General features: G+C 44.2%; 1 protein-coding gene across 1 annotated transcript in view; it reads right to left on the bottom strand.

Annotated features, from left to right (window-relative positions):
* Positions 1-21,487, bottom strand: part of TNR (tenascin R) — an 83,506-nt gene that overhangs the window by 58,028 nt on the left and 3,991 nt on the right. Inside the window, exons 3-6 of the mRNA XM_032646626.1 lie at positions 14,558-14,821; positions 11,150-11,265; positions 8,777-8,927; positions 3,113-3,382 (exon numbers count right to left, since the gene is read on the bottom strand). Coding sequence (XP_032502517.1) covers positions 3,113-3,382; positions 8,777-8,927; positions 11,150-11,265; positions 14,558-14,821 — 801 coding nt within the window. The remainder of the gene's footprint in view (positions 1-3,112; positions 3,383-8,776; positions 8,928-11,149; positions 11,266-14,557; positions 14,822-21,487) is intronic.

Here is a 21,487-nt window from a genome sequence, read left to right on the forward strand (position 1 = left end):
GTAACTCATGTGAACTGGGATCTTGTCTATCTTGTTTATTCTGCATCCTCACTGCCTAGGACAGTGCTTGGCACCTACTAGGTGTTCATTAAGCACATGTGAGGTGGCTGAATGAATACTGTCAGTTCTCTGTCTTGTCTGCTCCCTCAAAGCCTTTGGAAAAGTCTTGTTAAATATTCCAGCTGGGGACTTTGAGGATGCTTGGGGCCAGGTGGTACAGAGAAAAGAACAGCTTTGACTGAGGGCAGCTGGTCTTGGCTGGCTGACAAGGGCCATCCAGGTGGAACTTGTGGAGGCATTTCCTGGAGAATCCCGGAGTACAGTCCCTGCCCAGCAGGTGGGAGCTCCAACTGTTGTGACTTGGGCCTTTGTTGCATTTCCTGAGGCTGCCACCACCAAGGGCCACACACTGGGTGGCTTCAAGGATAGAAATGTATTATCTCACAAACTGGAAGTCTGAGATCAACGTGTTGGCTCCCTTCCAAGGGCTGTCAGGGAGAATCTGTTCCGTGCTTCTCTCCAGTGGTTTGCCAAAGGATCCACCAAAAGAGTCCCGGGAATGCCCCCATGAGGGCAACTGCAACCAGAGCTACGGAGGGCAGGGAGGTTCGGGAGACTGGTCTCCGGGTTTCCCTGGGCTGCCTTCTCTCTAACCATTGGCCTTAGTGGGCTTCCATCGGTGCTTTCCTTTTTCAGAGCGGCTCTAAGACCCAGACAAATCTGCTCACCACGCAGGAAGCAAATCCCCGTTTTAATTGCCTGTGCAATTAGTGCGCTCCTAGTGTTGAAGCCATCACCTGGAAAAGCACTTTGGCTAATTTGAATTTAAGCAGAGCTCTGAAATGACTGAGGGCCCTGCCGTGAGGGTCCAGGCACCTTCTCGTCATTCAGCCAGCACCTGCCAACCCCAGGCCTTGAAAGCTGGGCTGCAAAGCTGTCCGCGGCAACGCACCCCACCCTGTTGCCCCCTCATCCGCTTCGGGCAGAGGGGGGCAGCTTGGAGGTGCGGGCTGCTGCTGCCTGCAGAAGGTAGCCACCTAGCAGCTGCCCATCCTCCAGGCAACCGCAAACAGAGAATCACGCAACGAACGGAAACTCAGGGGGAGCTTCTAGGAGGCAGAATGTAATTGTCTCGATTGGAATTTTCCTGGGCCACCAGCCAGTCCTGCTTCCATCTCGTTGACGTAAACATCAAGAATTATGCTTTCCGTCCTGCTGCTGGAGAGCTCTCGTCTCATTTTCTGCCTCTTCAAACTCCTTATCTGAGTAAATCACAAAGAAACCACTTTTCATGCAAAAACTGTGTTGAAATTAAAAAAGAATGCAGGACTCATGGCCCTCAGGAGGTCCCAGCACCAGAGCAGACCGTGTCCTGGGGGTGCGAAGGCTGGGGGGTGGGCAGGGCTGACCTTGAATTCACCAAGAAGGGAGCTTGTGTGTGAGGCCCTGAGCAGTTTTGGTTCAGTGTGGGAAAAGACGGCAAGAGAAATGGACAGAATGTAGTCCCTTTATTTTAAAGACATATGCACAGTCACTGGGGATCCCAACGTGTGTTCAGTAAAACATCTGACCAGCGACCCCTGGCTGGGGTGGAGTCTAGCACAGGGGCTGGAGAGCAAACCTGAGAGGGCCTCTTTCAGAATCAAGCTGCCTTCTCTGTTTCGTCAGTGTCCGTGCTTGCTCCCTTGTAACAGGGAATGTTTCCTCTGGGGTGGAGGGAAACCCATTATGAGATTCCCGGCCTTCCTCTTTCTTCTGCTGGGGAAGACGGACTTGCTTCCATGGTGAGTTTTGTAGCAGGCCCGGGCACGGCCCTCCTGCTACCCTCTCTTATGGGAGCCGTCTGCACATGGGGACCGGCCTCTGCTTGTTCCTCTGTGCTGTAAGCCCTAACCTGCGTAGCCCCACAGCTTCCGCCAGATGGGGGTCTTGCCCAGGTCCACAGGGTCCATCCGTTGGCAAGCCCATCCAACACTAAGCTACATGCTCCAATCTAGGGGATATTTTGGCCTCCATCTGTCTTACTCTTTGCCTTATTTATTGGCTGATTTTAAACACAGGTGGAGGGTAATGGTGCTGTTTATTGGCCCTCCCTGCAGCCCCTCGGCTGGCTTACCCCATCCCGTGACAGACTCTTAGGTCACCACTCAATGTAGGATGCCTGGATTAGTGATTCTCCTACTTCACCCCATCAGGAGAGGCTGGTTCTTAGATCTTACAGAAGCCGGCAGTCTCCTTTGATCTCTGCAACAACTGGGGAGTTGTCAGAGACATTCCTTGATGTGTGACCACCCCCCTGCTGCCCCCCAACAGGGCAGAGAGGCCGAGACTGGGTATCTGGGTTAGACAGAGACTCACTGTCGGATCACAGCCCCCGATCACCCAGTGAGAGTGCCAGGGAGCCTGTCTTTGGATGGTGCCTGACCTACTTGTCCACTAGCTGGTTGGCCTGATGGGCTCCTAGAGAGCCAGGGAGTAGGTCGTGAGGTCTGGCCTTTCCCGACTATTGGAGCCGGGTCTACATTAGCCTTCTTGCCGGTGCCCACAAACGGCAGGATGAGTCACAGACTCTCAGGTGGAAGGCCTGCTTCCAGGCATGCAGGCCCGGCTTTGCACAACTCCAAGGGGCGCCATCGTGCTGGTGTAGTCACTGTGGATTTATGCAGTCATTACAGCCATTTTCGGCAAACTGCAATAAAGTGACTCCAGGAAGGGGTACTGAACCCTCACAAAATTTCCCTTTGGGCTACCGATGGGGATGTCAAGTGACTTCAGGACAAACTTTTCATTTTATAAAGGAGAAACCTGAAACCTGAGGGGAAGAGACTTCTGTCAAGTCACAGATCTGGCTGGCAGCAGAGGTAGGACAGGAACCCAGCTCTCCCATCCACTGGTGCTGTGCGCTCCTCTGCCCTGAGATGTGACCTCACCGGGATGCCCTGAATCCTCTCGCTTCCTTCTCGCAGTGTCTGTGATACGTGGATGCCCAAGCACACGTCATCTCTCTCCCTGGATGCCCCTCTTGCCATGAGGATACCAGCTGGCTCAGCACCCTCTCCCCTCCTCAGGCTCTGCTCCCCCCCACCCTGCCCCACCCCACCTACAGCCTCACCTGTTGTGAACTGGGTGGTGGTGGACTCGCTCTCGTTGTTTCCACGGACTGCGCTGACCCACACTTCGTATTGGGAGCCGGGCCGCAGGGCCTGTACCGAGTACTGGCTCAGGGGAGGCTGCAGTCGGAAGGTGGTCTTCCCACCTTCCCCGCCCACCAAGCCGTACTTCAAGAGAATGAAATCGACTTTGGCTCGAGGTGGGGTCCACTCCACGAAGGCTACAGTGTCGGAGACATCTCGAACCAGGATGTGCGTGGGCCCATCAATGACTGATGAGAAGGATCCAATAGAAAAAAAAAAAGTTTGAGAAGTGAGCCTCTGACTTAAGCTCTTTCCTTTCCTTTCCTCCTTACATTAGCCTGGTTGGTCAGAGAGAGAATAGGTATTATCATCTCATTTTACAGATGGGGAAATTGAGACACAGTGAGATAAAATCTATTTCCTGAGGACACATGGTTTTTCAGTGGGGGAACAGACACTGGATCTTAGGTCCCCTGAATCTTGCTGTCACGGGGCTGTGGTTTTTAGGATTGGCACTTCCCAGTTGAGGCAGGGGAAGGGCACTTACTGGCTTGAGAGGGCCAGCACTGTTCTGTCAGGAGGTTATGGGACAGACAACAGAGAACTGTGTTCTCGTGTGTGCCCAGCTCTCACATTCTGTGAGCCCCAAGGAAAGACCTATGAAATTAGCAGCCCTATCTAGATATCTGAGACTTCCAACTTGGTTGCCAGTGAGGGCATCACGAGTATCCAGAAGATGTCCCTGCTCAGCTGTACCGACAACTCAGTCAACCAGCTGCTAAGACAGTCAAAAACCCAACAGACATTTGTATTTGTGGATATGAAATATGCCTTCTGGGGAAACTTGCTCTTCTGTAAAAACAAGGATCTCTGTTTTGGAACAGCCTCTTGTGGGCTATTTTTTCCCCACCAGTTCTTGCGTATTCCTGAGCCAGGAGGCCACTGCAGTCACACACAGTCCCTCCAGGTTATTCAGCATGTGTCCCTCGTGAGTCCTGGCCTCTGGCACTGAGCACCTGAAGGGAACACCATTGTGGGATGGTGTTACCTAGGAAAAGCTGGTTGGTTTCCTAGGGGTCCTACCACCCTGGTTCCAGCACCCACTTGGGGTCCTGTTCATGTTGAATTAGATGATGGTGGTGGTGGGGCAAGGTGAGAGAATGTAGAAGGGAAATAGAAAGGGCTTAGTGAGTAGAATAGAAAATGGTGTTCTCAACTCCTCATGGTGTGTCTGGATGGCTGACGTGCCCTCCTTTGAATTACTCGTTACCTTCTAAAAAGATCTGGCCCGGCTTCCATGTTTGCATTTATTATGGACTACATCCCTCTAGCTGGGGCTGATTAACATTAATATTAATATTCTTCAAGGATTTGGAACTGGAACCACAGACTCTGGCTCTCTGGTTAGCTGGTTTTGGACCATGTAGAGCCAGGGCTGGTCTGGCCATTCTCTACCATATTCACAAATAAATAGAAAACATGTGCTCTGGGGAGAGAGCGACAGAGAGACAGAACAGAGCGAGCGAGCGAGCGAGAGAGAGAGAGAGAGAGAGAGAGAGAGAGAGAGAGAGAGAGAGAGAGAGAGAGAGAGACAGAGAGAGAGAGACAGAGAGACAGAGAGACAGAGAGACAGAGAGACAGAGAGAGAAAGAGAAGAGGAGAAAGGGGAAAAGGTGACTTTTTAACAAATACATATTTGGTTTTCCCTTCTTAGCGCAGAGCTCCTAAAACCCGGAATTTTCTAAGTGATGAAAGTAATCAGGTTGTCTTTTGTTATGTTAATGAAGTGAGGGAGAAAGCTGGTTGCCAAGGGACCCAACCAGGTGATTAGAGGGTTGGAACTTTCAGTCCCACCCCTGACATCTGGTCAGTCCATCAATCATGCCTATGTAATGAAGCCTCCATAAAAATCCAACAGGACTGGGTTTGGAGAGCGTCCAGGTTGGGGAACCAGAATGCTTCCATGTGCCACTGCCATGGGCCCCAAATTCCACAGGAGCAGAAGCTCCTTTGTTCAGGACCTCACCTATGTATCTCTTCATCTGGCTGTTGATTTGTATCCTTTAATATCCTTTGTGATAAACCAGTAATTCAGTGAGAAAATGAGTTTCCTCATGAGTTATATGAGCTTCTCTAGCAAATTAATCAAACCCAAGGAGGGGTTGTAGGAACCTCCAATCTGTAGCTGGTCAGTCAGGAGCACGGGTGACAACCTGGGCTCGTGATTGGCATCTGAAGTGGAGGGTAGTCTTGTGGGACTGAGCCCTCCAACCTGTGGAATCCGATGCTCTCTCCAGGTAGATGTGTTGAAATTGAGTTGAATGGTAGGACACCCAGCTGGTGTTGCAGAGAATTGCTTGGTGTGGGGAACCCCTCCCCCAGTCACACACATACTGGAACTGGGTGCAGAATTTTAGGAGCAAATACACAGAGAAGCAGAAGTGAGTGACCTTGTGGCGCTTCTAGAAAGGTATAGAGAATAACTCGGTTCTTGACTGTCCATTTTGTGGTTCAAGTCTTTTGTGAGACTCAGATGCATTTCTGGCCCTGGGGTTTCATAAGACACTCTGTGTCCTTCCAGTAAATTATCTTTTTTGCTACAGCTAGTTTAAGAAAGTGTTTTTCCCTTGTTACCAGAGAGTCTTGACGAAGACTGTTTTCTGTTTTTTTTAACCAGTCTGCACTGGACCACCTCCTCGTCTGTCTCCAGAATGGAGTGTCTCCCTCAGGACTGTCTCAGCCTGACTTGGATCCTCTCTCTCTTTCCGAGTTGGGCCTTTCGCTGGGTACCCCACCCTCTTTCTGGGTGTAGCCCAGTCCTGTTCTCTATTAAGCAGCTTAGGAGTTTTGGTCTGGCACCAGCCAAAATGAAAATCACCAGACCATTTTGGTTTTGGTGCCACCTGGTTTGGAGTGAAAGTGAAGTTCTGTTTTTCATATTTGGAGTAATAATGAGATTTAACAGAATATATCCAGATGTTTTCTTTTCTGCATGCTGTATTTAGTGGTTTTAGGTAACTTGGGCCTTTTTAATTCTATTTAATTTAATAATGAGATGGAGAAAATTATCTCCTAACTGCTAAATAAGCATAGTGCTTGAAACATAGTAGACACTCAGTAAATGGGTGTTGAGTAAATGAAGTAAATAGATGACTCTCTATATGCATAAGAAAGAAAGTGAAGCATTTCAATGAATTGGAGCTTCTTGAAAAAAAAAAAAAAGATGTCACCAAAACTCAGATGACCATGTAAGGCTTTTGTCCATCTTTTAAGTCCCCAAATCCTAATCATAATGATTGCTCATATTAAAATGTGACTGTGTAGCACTGAGGACTCTGGCTGCAGGAGGTCTTGTAATTTGAATTCCCAAAATGGCCTGCCTGGAAGAAGCCAGCCTGCGTGCCTGATGAGGACTCAGAGCTTAGCAGCAGGGGGTTGGTGTGGGTCAGACATTAGCGGAGGGAAATAATTAAACAATCGTTTCTTAAAAACAGCAGACAGGGCTGGGAGCCAACCATCTTTTCTGCAGCCGTCCTTGGATTCGGCCCTTCAGTTGGCCATTGGGTAACCATGTCCCATTCCAGTCAAGGAGGTATCAGCTTACTTTCAACTTAGGGCCTAATTTTTAAACAAACACACATCCTACTCAAAAAGTAAACTGGAATAAATATTTGTCTTTCCATTTCTTCGTAATTCTGTACACAATCCCAAAATATGAACCAGGAGTTTTTTTCTTAATTGAAAAAAATTCTGCCTGGCTTTACCACAGATGACTAGATCTGGAACTTTTAATTTTAATCTTAAGGAAATTCCAAACCAAAAAATACTGCAAATGTTGTCAAAATGTGGTTTTAAGTAGAAGACTAAAGCAGAGTTGGACTGTCTTCTCTAAGTGCTGTCAGTACTTTGGAAGAAAAGCGTCCTCCCTCTGTAATGTTCTTCTCTGCCCTCTCATGAACCATCTCCTTCTAGCTTTTTTTTTTTTTTCCTACTAATACTTTCTTAATATCAAATCACAGAAGTGATTTGGGGACCCTGAAACATTCCGTATCAGAAGAGGAGAATCTACACATGTTACCAAATCAACCCTTCAGGGTCCAGCATAACCTTGGGAAGCAGAACTGGGGAAAAACTCCGGCCACTGGTGTGTGGAGAGATTCTTGGACACTGGTGTCCAGAGTACTTTTAGACTTTAGGGCTAATAGAGTTTCTTCTGAAATGTATTTGGATTAGTATAGTGGGTTTTAAAGCCTTTTGGGGAGGAGGGGGCTAATATTCTTTTTTTTTTCTTTTGCTAATATTCTTTTTTAAAAGAACAAAATCTTAAATGATTGTACAAAATATAAAACAGACAAAAGTGGAAATGCCTCGGTTGGAGGGTGTGAGGGGCATGGGAGTGGGAGTAATTAGAGACCTGCATCTCCACTTCCTCCTTGCCTTGAGGCGTGGCCATGGAAAACTGGTGCTCTAATGGAGCATAATCTAATGCCACAGTAGTTTTAAACCAGTGTTTTCTAGACTGAGCATAAGCCTCAGCACCTGATGCTGTTTAGTTTGGATCCAATTAACAAAGTATGAATCACTAATCCATAAACATGGGCTCATTATATAGTGTTGTGATTCCCTTTTCTGGCCAACTTGGCCTTTGTCCTGCACTCATGACTGGTTTTCTTAGGTGTCAGTTTCTGTTTATGAAAAATAAAGCTGTACCAATATTCGCCTACCTCAGTCTCTGTTACTAACAGGGACCATTGCTTAACCTTCGAGTTTCAACTCTCCCATCAATAAAATGAGGGCCAAAAATGATACCAGAAGCTATTTATAACTTCTGAGAAATTCTTGGTGAGGGCACACACACATGTATCATAACTGTTAATTTACAGCATCCTTTGTTAGCTGAGGGCACACACACATGCATCATAATTGTTAATTTACAGCATCCTTTGTCAGCTGAGGAAACAATAAAGCAAAATGCGATACAGTTAATTAATCAAACCTAGAAACATAATGGTCTTGCATGAGAGGAACTGTGGGGATGAAATAATAATCAACTTAAGTCATCACCTTGAACAGTGACCCAACCCACAATTACTGGTTTTGAACGACATTTCCCGCTCTCACTTCTAAAAGTGTTCTCTGAGTGTATGTATACACACAAGCTATCGAGCACTCACTGTCATTGACACAGTGCTAATCACTTTGTGTGCTTTATCTGATTTAATCCTCATGTCATTTCTATGAAGTTCATCATTGTCAAATGAATCAAGGTTTGGGAAGGTCAAATGACTTTCTGCAAATCTCACAATAAATAAGAGTGAATTAGCCCTTGCTGGCTCCAAAGCTCAAGATACTAGGGGCTGACAAACAAGGCCTCTTAATGAGTAAGATCAGAAGACATACACTGGAGATCCTAACAAAGAATTTCCCCGTAGAATACTCTTCCAGAGTTTTGTGCTTGCAAGGATAAGGAAGATGTTCAGCCAAGCATCTGGTCGAGTAGCTCCGTCTCCAGGTACCCAAATTAATCTCAGCTGTGGGAGAAATCCTAGCACCCCTTTGTCTCTCTACTTCCTGGGTGCATCTGCAGTTTTTCCTGAGTGACCTAATGGTTAGCTATAAAGTGAAAGGTTGGGGGCACTCACCAGTGGAGACGCTGGCCGAGGTAGGGGGGCTCCGGGCTTGCTCTTTCAGAGCCACCACATTGACAGTATATTCCTCCCCAGGCTTTAATCCCGTCTGGTTGAAGGATGTCACATCACTGGGGAGCTGGGCAATCACCCCTCCTTCGTTGTTCTGCAGGGCAGGGGTGGGGAGGGGGGAAGGGAGAAGCAGAGAAAGCAAAAGAGGAAATCAATGGGAGGGAAATGTGTGGGACACTGACTGTGAATTAAAGATGGGGACCACTTCTCTGCCCTCCAGGCTGACAGCTGAGGGTCTGGGGCCAGGAATGACTCCCAGCAGGATCAAGAAGAATGCCACCACTCTATGAGGATTTGGCAAACGGAGAACCAATTTTCAAGAACATTTCTTTGGCCTCTCCTGAGTCTACTGAGTTTGCCAATAAAAATTAGTCATGAGGTGATGTAGATTGGCTCTTGCCAAAAATGAAATGTCTGATGCTTACCATCTATGAGAGTTTTTGGCATTTATCGTGGTGAGCATGCCCTTGGCTATTTAGAAGAGTCTAGTTGTGTATGTATGTGTGTAAACATCTTTACGTACATGACAACATGTTTCAAACTAAGACATTCCCAGTTTTTTAATGAGCCGGAGCTATTATTTTTCTGTATCTGGAGTTTCTCATGGTGTTACACTGGCTGCAAGTCTGTCATTGTCTTATTACCCAGATGAGTTAGGAATCTGTGACACAACCAGCTGTGAAGCACAAGGAAGAGAAAAGGGGTAGAACAAAGAATAATACAAAGGAGAGAAGAAAGAGGCAATTTGGTGGAAGAGGAAATGAAAAAGATCAACTTGATGATGCTGGGTCCAGGATTTTGTATCTTTCTACCCACCTATCTGTCTGTCTGTTTGCCTATTATTATACATTTTCTCTGTGTGCCTCTGGAAATGGAGGCGACAAGAGGGCTCTTTTTTGTGGCACTGCACTTCTCCACTATTCTTTGGTCTCTGTTCATGTCACCTGGAGTGCCCTACTATGTAATTTATAGCCACACTTTTATAAATCAGCGTGACCTCCCACTGGCCTCAACCTACAGATGATACAGCTATTCTCTGTGGCTGTATATTTGACCTTGGCATGCCCTGGCTAGCCCCACTCTTAGAGTTTTACATATCGGATATAAAACAGGCAAACCTGGCTTTGGTTTTTTCCTGCCTGAGTGGCAGAGTGACATGATTCTCTCCACCCTGTTATAAATCCAATTGCTCACCATACTTTACTGGCCATTTTAATGCATATAAGACATAGAAGAACGTATGTGTAGAGAATGTCTGCTTCGATGTATTTAGCTTGCCGTGGCATGACTATATCCACATAAGAGAAGTGGACAGAGCCCTGGAATAGGAAGTGGAGACCCAATTCTTCTTTTAAGCCTGCCACCAACTAGCTGTCTGAAATCATTTAAGTTCACTGAGTCTTAGTCTTTATAAACTAAACAAACTAGATATAAAATGAAGGGTCATCAGTCCCAACAGTCCATGCCTCTAAGAATTTTGAAGTAAAACAATGGTGAAATCATAGTCTCATCGGCCAAAAATGTGTCATCTGTCATTAAGTCCGATGAATGACTGAAAAAATCCTCTTTGATATTGAAAGATGAAGACAGAGGAAAGGACTATGATTAAACATTATACCCTTATGAGTGGTATAGTTAGGGAAACCATCAGTGGTCTTAATAAATCCTGGAAAACTAGAACTAGTCAGGTGCCTCTGGCAACTTAGAAAAGTAGTTTTAGGGTTAATAAAATAAAATACTGCTTTGATGAATGGAAAGGAATCTTAGGATAATTTTTAACTCAAAGACTAATAATATAATTTGCTTAAGGGAAAATTTTCTCAATGAATAGGTTATGAAAGGTGTTTTTGTGTTACATCTCTGACCTTTAGAGACTGAAGCCATGCAAGCTGACTTTTGGGGGCATCTGTCGGCACAGGAGGAAGCTGTGGGTTGATCATAAGACCGATTCAGTTTGGCTTTTCTTATGTCCTAAAGAGACGCCCCAACTTTTTGAAGGTCTCAGTTTTCAGACTTGCTAAAATGACAGCTTGCTAAACCCTAGAGCTTTCTGAGCAGAGAGCTGGGGCTGGTGGCTGCTTCCGCTTCTCTTGTCATCCAAGACTCAGGTGCCAGGCTCAGGGCCATTACTCAGTCCTTACCAAGCCTTTATGAAAGAAATGTTCTGTAGTCTATATACCCACAAAATGCCCCTTTGTGTCCTGATGGCATGGAGAGAGAGATTGGGGGGAGTGCCTTTTTTGCTGCCCCGATTCCAAGTTGAGGGTATGAATACCCCAAATAAGGCTGTTCGGCAGTCTGACAGGTGGGGGTTACCTTTGGAATGAAGCTGATCTCCCACCCATCGAAGGAGAATGAGAAGGGCTCCCACTGCACCTCCACGGTGGTCTCTGTGATTGTCTTGAATCGTAGCCCTTGAGGAGTGGAGAGATCTGGAACACAGCAATGTGGGTGACCATGTCATGGCTCTCCCTGGCAGGGGCAGAGAGCATTACCTGGGGCTCCCTCCACGCCATGGGTGCGATGGCGTGTGATGGGCAGGCTATCCCAATCTCATTACAGAGGTGGTGGGTTCCAGGTAAGGGATCAGCCCATGTCACTGTGGTCTTGGCACTCAGTGTGGGCGAAGATATGAATAAAGTTAACAAACATAACCTAATAAATACTTTTTTATGCTTTCTGTTACATAATAGGGTTACTATTAAAATAAAAAAACACACTTTCCTTTCCTTACTAAGGTGGTGAATCTTGGCATTTAACATAATGCCTTTTTCAGAGAAACTGAACACTGTCTTCAGAGGCTTTAAGGGTTCCTGAGAGACAATATAAAGGCTAACATCACTGTTTCCATTTCACACCCAGGAAACCGTGGCACAGAGAGTAATGAAAGACGTGGAGGAAGCCAACTTCAGAATATAGTCTGGAATGCTTTTCTCGATCACGTGATGTGCCCTAAGAATATCTTGTTTAGCTCAAATCGTCTAGGATGGTCTGAAATTTCCATTTCATGTATACAAGCAAAGCAAGGGCATGATCAAGGGACAGTAGTAGATACTGGGGTTTTCACTCTCACTCCATAGCTGCTTCTTTTCTCCAGCTGTTCCTTCATTCTCTCTCCCTTCTCTCCTTCACTCACCTTTGCCTCATGTATCTCGTTTTTAGTTCCTCTGCTTATCTCCCTCTTTTTCCATTCCCTACACCCTCCCCCCCAGACCCCTCCCCAACAACACACACACACGCACACGCACACACACATGCACACGCACAGGCACAGGTGGAAGTATGCTTGTCCTAATGGAGTCCCAATTACCAGCCCTGAAATACGACAGCACGACTTTTCTCAGTTCTCCAGCGAGCCTGCTCCCATTTCAGCTGTGCCTCTCCTGGGATATTCCCATTGGAAAATTGACAGATTCTCATCCTTCCTGTTTGGAAGCTTCCTCACGCTTCTTGGTGAAAGGCAGGGCTGATTCTGAACCCACTTGAAGGCGTGTCAGGGGAGCTTACATGATTCTGTCCTTGTCACCTGGGAGCTTGCCTGAGGGGATGCCCTGAATTGGTGTAATAAAGGCCATGGGAGATGGAAACCTCGTCACGGCATGTGCACGTGGATCAGAGAAGAGACGCCTGGGAGTCGGGCCAGGCTCTTGCTGAGCTGACCCATCCTGGAGCAAGGTGGGAAAAAACGGCAGATGGTGACCTGCCTCTCTACCCAGTCATTGCAAATATTTTAAATTAGTTCTCAGGCACGAGAGGAGTTGAAGAAAAAGGTCAAATATAAACAGTGATAATTACAGGCATATTAAAAAAAAAGGCAGCATTCATAGGGGGAGTCCAATATTATAACAGGATCTTTGTCACCTGAAAAGCAAGGGGACAAAATGACTTCTTAAATCCTTTTCCCTCTGCTTGCCCCTATGCTTACATCCTTCAAAGCATAACTCAAGTCCCTGGGCCTCCATGGAGACTTCAAAGCCAACTCTTCCTACTTCAACCTCTTCTTATTCTGAACTTTCATGACATTTGTTACCCAGATACCATCTTGTCATTTAAGAGCTACATAAAATGGGCTCAGATCTCTCATCCCATATTTGGTGATAAGTCCCATTTACCAACCCAGGGGCTTATGTTTCATGGTCACATCTTGTTCCCATTTCCTGCTACTGCTAAATTCTCTGCATTATGTAATAAAAAATAAGTATTTGGTCTTTGTCCTGGCACACAGCTCCCAAAACCCTAGGAATTCCCAGAGTGATAAGAGTGTCTTTTGTATGATTATGAGATAACTGGTAGTTGGGACCTCCTAGATAGCTGGTCTGCAGAAAAACCCAGGCATGATTTAGAGAGAGGGTTGGAACTTTCAGCCCCACCTCCCAACCTCCAGGGAGGGAAAGGGGCTGACTTGAGTTAATCACCAATGGCTAGTGGTTTCGTCAATCATGCCTGTGTAATGAACCCTCCATAAAAAAAACCCTAAACGACGGGGTTCAGAGGGCTTCTGGGTGGGTGAACACATGGAGGTACTGAGAAGGGTGCTTGTCCAGAAAGAACGTGGAAACTCCACACCCCATACTTCACCCTATGCATGTCTTCCATTTGGTTGTTCCTGAGTTGTATCCTTTATAAGAAACTGGTAATAGAGAGTAAAGCTCTGTGAGTTCTAAGGAATTACCAAAAGTAAGCAGGGGTTGTGGGAACTCCTTAAATTTATAGCTGGTCAGTCAGAAGTCCTGGTGACAACCTGGGACTTGTGATGGCAACTGACGTGGAGGCCCTGTGAGACTGAGGACTTAGCTTGTGGGATCTGATGCTAACTCCAGGTGGATAGATATTGAACTGAATTGAACTGGATTGTTGGACACCCAGCTGGCATTTGAGAGCTGGACAAGTGGTGTTGGAAAGATAATTGAAGAATTCGGAGGTGTGAAAAGAAAAACTAAATAGCAGCCCTTCCCATCTCTTTCTTATTCTGCTCTTTGATGTAGTCAATGTTAATAGTTGGCATGCAATTTTTAAAAAATTTTCTGTGCTTAAATAAACATACAAAATATAGATACATACCTATAGCAGTTTCTCTGTTATAAATAGAACACTTCCATTTCTCATGGAGAAGAGTTTAGCTTGCTCTCTGTGTCTGTCTGTCTCTCTCTTACCCCATTGTCTTTCTAGACGATGCTTTAGAGCCTCAACGTTTATAATAAAAATGGACTATCAGGATATTTTACTAAATAAATGATCACGAAGAAATATGCTATGAGGAGAGGTGGGAGTTTTCAGTTGTGGTTTTAAATAAGAGTTTTTTTCCACTCTGTTATACACTTACCATCTATAACATACCATTTACACTTGCTTATTATACATCCTATTTCATATCTCCTGGTTTCTAGTCTCTAACTAGATTTGAAGTCTATATAAGTCTCATACTTTCCTTGACTTCTAATCAGACTAGCTTATAACAAGTCAGAACTCAATAATTAAAGTACTTTTTGTCCTTTTGGTTCTATAATTGATAGGGGTTGCCTAGATTTGGAAACTCATTTTTGGAAGTGCCTTTTTAATGAGGTACCCTTTCCTAAGTGGGTCACGTTGGAAGCCCTTCCCCTCAAGAGTAATGATTATTGCAGGCATCCCTGAAGAATTAAGAAAAGACCCTACTATCATGAATGCCCATGATCTCCTGTAGGAGAAAAGAAGAATGAAACAGGATGGGGAAATGGTACGTACGGGTGGCCACCTTGGCCGTGATGGGAAGGCTGAGGATGTCGCTAATGACAGCGTAGACGCTGATGTTGTAGGTGAGACCTGGCTCCAGCTCCGAGATGGTGACACCACTCCAATCTCCAGGCACCCGCTGCTGGAGCTGGAGGCCCCCCAGGGCCATCGGCTGGTAAGAGATCACATATTCCGTCACTGCCATCGGCCCGTCCCATTCCAGCTCAATGGACCTGTCGCTGATACCAGCCACTCGCAAGTCCTCTGGAGGGGCAACTACCAGGAGGCAATACACAGATAGCATGAGCTCAGAGGACTGCCTTCCCCATCCTGGACCCAACTTCCTTCCTCACATCTCACCCCACATGCCCTGTCTGTATATTCTGCTCAGCTCATTGCCTTTGAGTGATTGGTAATTCCCTTTGCAGGCAGGTTCTTATCTTTTCTGTGCTCAGTACTCCCATCCCTATAGGGCCATGAGTTAGTGGTGTGCTGGAAGCCGGCTTCTACTGGCTCAGGAAAGTTGATTGTCGAATTTTTGCAAGACAGTTTTAAATAGTCATTATAAAGATTAAATTGTATTCAATATTAACTTACAATTCAGTAAAATTATCTTAAACACAAAATTATGAATACTCCAAACTCATCACCGGCCAAATTACTTCACTACATTTACTATTATCTATGCCCTTGAGTCAATTTACATGTGTTGTATCTCTCTGGTAGAAATACTATGTAATTGTGTGCTAATGCACAGCTGTTTCCAGCTCTACATTAGTGACTTCATGTTGGTAGTTTGAAATTGGCCACAGAGGGAGTATTTACACCATGGAAGTTGGCAAATGCTACAAAGTGGGGCTTTTTATTTTTTCCCTCAGAGATCTAGTTGTTAGATATTTAACAGCATACACTGGCTAATATTTTTGGTAGTTTAATAGATTATTGTTACCAGATTACCCTGGGAGCCAGTATTTGATTTGGCAAGTGGAAATAAAGGCTTATTCCTGGTTATCTTGCAAAATACAAGAAGCCAAAACAGTAAATCCTAGATACCATGGACTGATGAAGACATTCGATAACACTTTATTTTCCCTGTTAAAAGGAGACCGTTTACGTTTTGAAAGAAATGTAACTCGTGTTAAACAAATTTTTATTAGCCTTGATTTTGGGGATGATGAGAAAGGAGCATTCTTGAGGGCTTTGCTTTTCTCTCTTGTTCTACTTTTCAAATGCTATTCAGAGAATCACCAAAAATTAAACCTCATTGAAATAGCCTTTCATGTATGGTTCCCTTGGGAAGTGAAGATTCACCAGTAGTGGGGGTATTAAATGACTGAAACTTTAAGATCAATTAGGATTAACGCCAGTATACCTGTAATTGGACCTGCCCATAGATTAACTCGAAGGTCAGGCCAGTATTTAAATAGTCATAATTAACTTATAAATTTATATGCAGTGGAGGCTTTGTTTAGTTTAAAAGTTGTCACTGGTATTGAATTTCTCCTCTGAGAATTCTCACTCTTTCACCTTTACAAGAGCAGAGGACTGAGGCAGCTGCTAGTCACAGGGCCATGTGAAAAGAAGGTGCCTGCGCTCCCTGTGGTGCTCAGCCTCAAATTCTTGGCAGAGGTGTAAATGAGGACTCATAAGATGGAAATTAGGAACATATATTTACAATGTTGGGCATATGCTTTGATTGCTTTTGCCCCAAACTGTGAATGGTATAAAACAATCTAGATAGCAGAGCTTCCTCTGATTAAAGATGGCAAATGTTGACCAGAACAAAAAAATTTTTAATTTATTTTTTTTTAATTTATAAAACTAGATGAATGTACATGAAATTTAAATAATCACACTTTCAAATGATAGTTTATAAGCATATATCATTTCTAACTCTGGCATGATGAAAGCTTTGAATTGCACTAAGATCTTTGGGGTAGCCTGTATAATGCATACCAGATGACTCCTGGACCAGGGAAAGAAGAGTTGGTATATAGAACCTATCAGTATTTTGCATGGTTATATAGAGCATTTATTATGCACCAAGGACAATGCTATACATTCTGACATAGATTTTCTTATTTCACCCTCTCACCAACACTATGGAATTGGTACTATTTTTACCCCCTGTTTTATAGAGAAGAAAACTGAGTCACAGAATCAGCAAACACAGAAGCTAGGATTTGAACCCAGGCACAATGCTTCTAGAATCTCTAAGCCAGTGTACAATACCACTTGACATTTGCGTAACATTTCAGTCTATAAAACATGTTTAGATAAACCATCTAACTAGACTTTAAAAAAAAATCCTTTAATTGCAGCTCTATGAGGTAGTTTGGGTAGATATAATTATCCCAACTTAACAAATGGAGAAACTGAGACCCAGGCTAAAGGACTTGCCAAAAGTAAGGGAGTTGGGTCATAGCTGAACTGATTATCAAACCAAGATCTATGCTTAATGTGTTCTTTCCCCTACAATTTGTAGGATGGGTCACTGATTGTACCAGATGCTTTCCTTCATTTATACACAGCCCTCAAAAATAAACTACATCAGTGAATAATTCAGACTATCATTTAGGATACCAGTTCCAGACTGGTGCTTATCCTAGAGGTAAGAAACTTCTTTTAAGAAGGATTCTCTAAAATTTCACAATTTGTATGGAAACACAAAAGACCCCAAATAGCCAAAGCAATCTTGAGAAAGAAAAACAGAGCTGGAGGAATCAGGCTCCCTGACTTCAGACTATACTACAAACCTACAGTAATCAAGACAGTATGGTACTGGCACAAAAACAGAAAGATAGATCAATGGAACAGGATAGAAAGCCCAGAGATAAACCCATGCACATACGGTCACCTTATCTCTGATAAAGGAAGCAAGAATATACAATGGAGAAAAGACAGCCTCTTCAATAAGTGATGCTGGGAAAACTGGACAGCTACATGTAAAAGAATGAAATTAGAACACTCCCTAACACCATACACAAAAATAAGCTAAAAATGGATTAAAGACCTAAATGTAAGGGCAGACACTATAAATCTCTTAGAGGAAGACATAGGCAGAACACTCTATGACATACATCACAGCAAGATCCTTTTTGACCCACCTCTTAGAGAAATGGAAATAAAACAAAAATAAACAAGTGGGACCTAATGAAACATAAAAGCTTTTGCACAGCAAAGGAAACCATAAACAAGATGAAAAGACAACCCTCAGAATGGGAGAAAATATTTGCAAATGAAGCAACTGACAAAGGATTAACCTCCAAAATATACAAGCAGCTCATGCAGCTCAATATCAAAAAACAAACAACCCAATCCAAAAATGGCAGAAGACCTAAATAGACATTTTTTCCAAAGAAGATATACAGACTGCCAACAAACACATGAAAGAATGCTTAACATCACTAATCATTAGAGAAATGCAAATCAAAACTACAATGAGGTATCACCTCATGCCAGTCAGAATGGCCATTCATCCAAAAATTTATAAACAATAGATGCTGGAGAGGATGTGGAGAAAAGGGAACACTCTTGCACTGCTGGTGGGAATGTAAATTGATAGAGCCACTATGGAGAACAGTATGGAGGTTCCTTAAAAAACTAAAAATAGAAACTGTCATATGACCCAGCAATCCCACTACTGGGCATATACCCTGAGAAAACCATAATTCAATAAGTCATGTACCACAATGTTCATTGCAGCACTATTTACAATAGCCAGGACATGGAAGCAACCTAAGTGTCCATCAACAGATGGATGGATAAAGAAGATGTGGCATATATACAATGGAATATTACTCAGCCATAAAAACAAACAAAATTGAGTTATTTGTAGTGAGGTGGATGGACCTAGAGTCTATCATACAGAGTGAAGTAAGTCAGAAAGAGAAAAACAAATACCGTTTGCTAACACATATATATGGAATCTAAAAAAAAAAAAAAATAGTTCTGAAGAACCTAGGGGCTGAACAGGAGTAAAGATGCAGACACAGAGAATGGACTTGAGGACACGGGGAGGGGGAAGGGTAAGCTGGGATGAAGTGAGAGAGTGGCATGGACATATATACACTACCAAATGTAATATAGATAGCTAGTGGGAAGCAGCTGCATAGCACAGGGAGATCCGGTCGGTGCATGTGACCACCTAGAGGGGTGGGATAGGGAGGGTGGGAGGGAGACGCAAGAGGGAGGGGACATGGGGATATATGTATACGTATGGCTGATTCACTTTGTTATACAGCATCAACTAACACAACAATGTAAAGCAATTATACTCCAATAAAGATGTTAAAAAATAAATAAATAAAACAAAAGCACAACAACAAGGAAAAAAAAAAGAAAGAAAGCTTCTCTAGGGCCTGCCTTTTGTTATTCAACACACTGATTTCCAAGTTTCCTGTGTGGGACCCCTCCTGTCATGGTGACAGAAACAGCCATTCCAAATTTCAAGTCACAGCAATTCTTAGGGCATTTGGGACAAGTCAGTGTATTCATTTTTAGTGCCTTTCTCAGAAAATAAAGCTAATCACGACGAAAGGAGAATGATCCAAGCAGAGCATTTGGGGATTTTAAAGTAAAAAACAGGTGCAGAAGGATTTTTTTCATCTTGACAACTTCACTTGGCAAGTTTTTTATCTTGAGACCTGAGCCTGGTGGTGGTAATGATGAGAAAGAAGCAATGGTGTCGATTGTGGAAGAAGCATTCTTGAGGGCGGTGGCTCCAAGGAGGAGACCATCACCTTTCACCCTATAACTTAGCAGCAGCTGTGTACATTGGGTGTCAGTAATTCTTATAAAATGAAATGGTATTGCTAGAAAGCAAACTGTAAAAAGAGCCGTATGCCTTGATTCAAGGAATTTAGTGTGTGGGGCGGGGGCTGCGAATTATTCTTAGTATTACTTTCTTTGGGGCTCCAAGTTGGGAACTTGGGGAAGAGCAGGCAGTTAAAAAGAGTAAACTGCGGCTTGAGGAATTAGAGTTGCTTATCTGCAAAGATGCCATGCTGTTTACTTTTTAGATCTTGCATCAATTTTGCACATATGTGTGTGAGAGCAGTTGGAATTAGTTCCAGTGAAGTGTCTCGCTCGGAGGAGCGAGTGATTTCAGGTGCCAAAGGTTGGGCTGGCCGCAGTGCTAGCAGACGCAGAGGCTGATGGTGATGAATCTCTGCAGGTCTGACTGAAGTCCAGGGAACGGCTTTCTGGATTGTTTCAAGCCCCTGCTCTGGTTGTTCTTTCATCCTGTTGCTTTGCAGGGAGTTGTGGCCAAACCTCCTTCCCTGGGGGCAGGCGTGGACAAATGGTTGGACGTGCTTCCTTACCCCGTCTCCAACACCTAATATTTTTTATCATTTGACAGAGCTCAGCTTTCATGTCAAAAGACTATTTCTTTGTGTATGTGGCTTTCAAAATTTTTATTTTCTGATTCCACTCTACTTAGCATCCCAGGGAGGATTAAAGAGTGCTAGAAGTTGGTAGGAGACCAGCGTTCTTATTTTTGATCTGCCATTAATTAGCTGCCTGGCTGTGGAAAAATCTTCCTGTCTCTCAGGGCTGCTGCTTTTTTTCAATTTGTAAAATGAGAAGCCCAGAGTAGCTTCTTTCAAAGCCTGTTTTAAGTGCTCATATTCATGAATTTTTTTGTTCTATTGTCTTTACCGGGCCAGAGAACAGAGGCAGAAAGGTTTGAGATCTTGGTCCCATGGCCCCACTATGAGAACGATCAAGGCTGGTAGTCAAATTAGAGTGGCCTTGTCAACTCTATTCAATTGTATTTAAGCTCTAGCGGCCTAAGGAGCCTCAGAATGAAGTCCACACAATGAGCAGCCATTTTCCATGCCCTTGCCAGAGAGAAAAGAATGACCTGTGGAGAAGTGCATTTTGTGGCTCTCCATGTTTTCACCTTACCCGTTCTCTTCTTTCCTCTCCTCACTGCTGTTGGTGAGGGGAGCAGTAATGCTGGAGTGGGTGCATCTGGCCAGAAAAGTCAAGCAGTGGATAAGCAGCCCCTCTCCTAGAGCCTTCTCACAAAGAGCAAGTGAAGTAGCACTTTAGATAATGACCTAGTTACTTCTCTGGAAAAAACCCATGGCATTTGGTTTAAAAGACAAGAAAGCCTTGAGAGCAGCACCTGCTGAATCAGTGGTGGCTCCATGGTTGCTATAGAAACAGATGGAGATTATGCAACTGTCCCTCCTCACATGCTTTGGGAACCTGTAAAGTAATTTATCTGGGCGTCCAGAAGTCTTCCTCAAACAGCACAGAGGTAACGTGTTGGAGGTAACGTGCTCATGGTTTGGGCTCAACCCAGTTGTAGTTATGCTAGCAGCTCCTGAGTCTTCCCTGAGTGACCAGAAGGGCTTATCTCCAGTTCAGTTTGGACCCTGGATCAGATTAAGATTCTGTTTGCAAATGAACCCATCCCTGTGGAAAAGGAGGGTCAAGAACATGAGAAGTATGTACAACCCAACGAAGATCAATTTTATTAAGAAGGATGTGAACTACAGAATAGCCGTACATAGAAAAGGGCCCAAATGGACCCTTAGCATCCTCTGATTGGGGCCTCATGGAGCCTCGTCCTGTGGGTGGGAATAGGATCATGCTTCAGCCTCCTCTTCCCAGCAATTACCTAGGACTTTGGATTCAGAAATACGAAGCTTGACTTCTGCTTGACTTTTCCGTCTGAACAACTGGTATAACAGCTATTTATATTTTCAGTAAGGTATTCAGTAAACAAAATGAGGAGGCTAAATGAAATCATTGTGGAAAAAAAATAGAAGAACGTGAAAATATTTTTTTTTCCTAAGCAGTGGGTTGTTGTTTATCTTTTAGTTGTTGCCATCGATCTTTTAAAAAATTTTTAGGTTGAAGTTGCAGGTGCAGGAGACTTGTCTGACTGGTCTGGTACCTAGGTGGGCATCATTGATGATGCTCAAGAAG

The sequence above is a fragment of the Phocoena sinus genome, chromosome 1 (genome assembly GCF_008692025.1).
Source record: "Phocoena sinus isolate mPhoSin1 chromosome 1, mPhoSin1.pri, whole genome shotgun sequence".
Taxonomy (NCBI): domain Eukaryota; kingdom Metazoa; phylum Chordata; class Mammalia; order Artiodactyla; family Phocoenidae; genus Phocoena; species Phocoena sinus.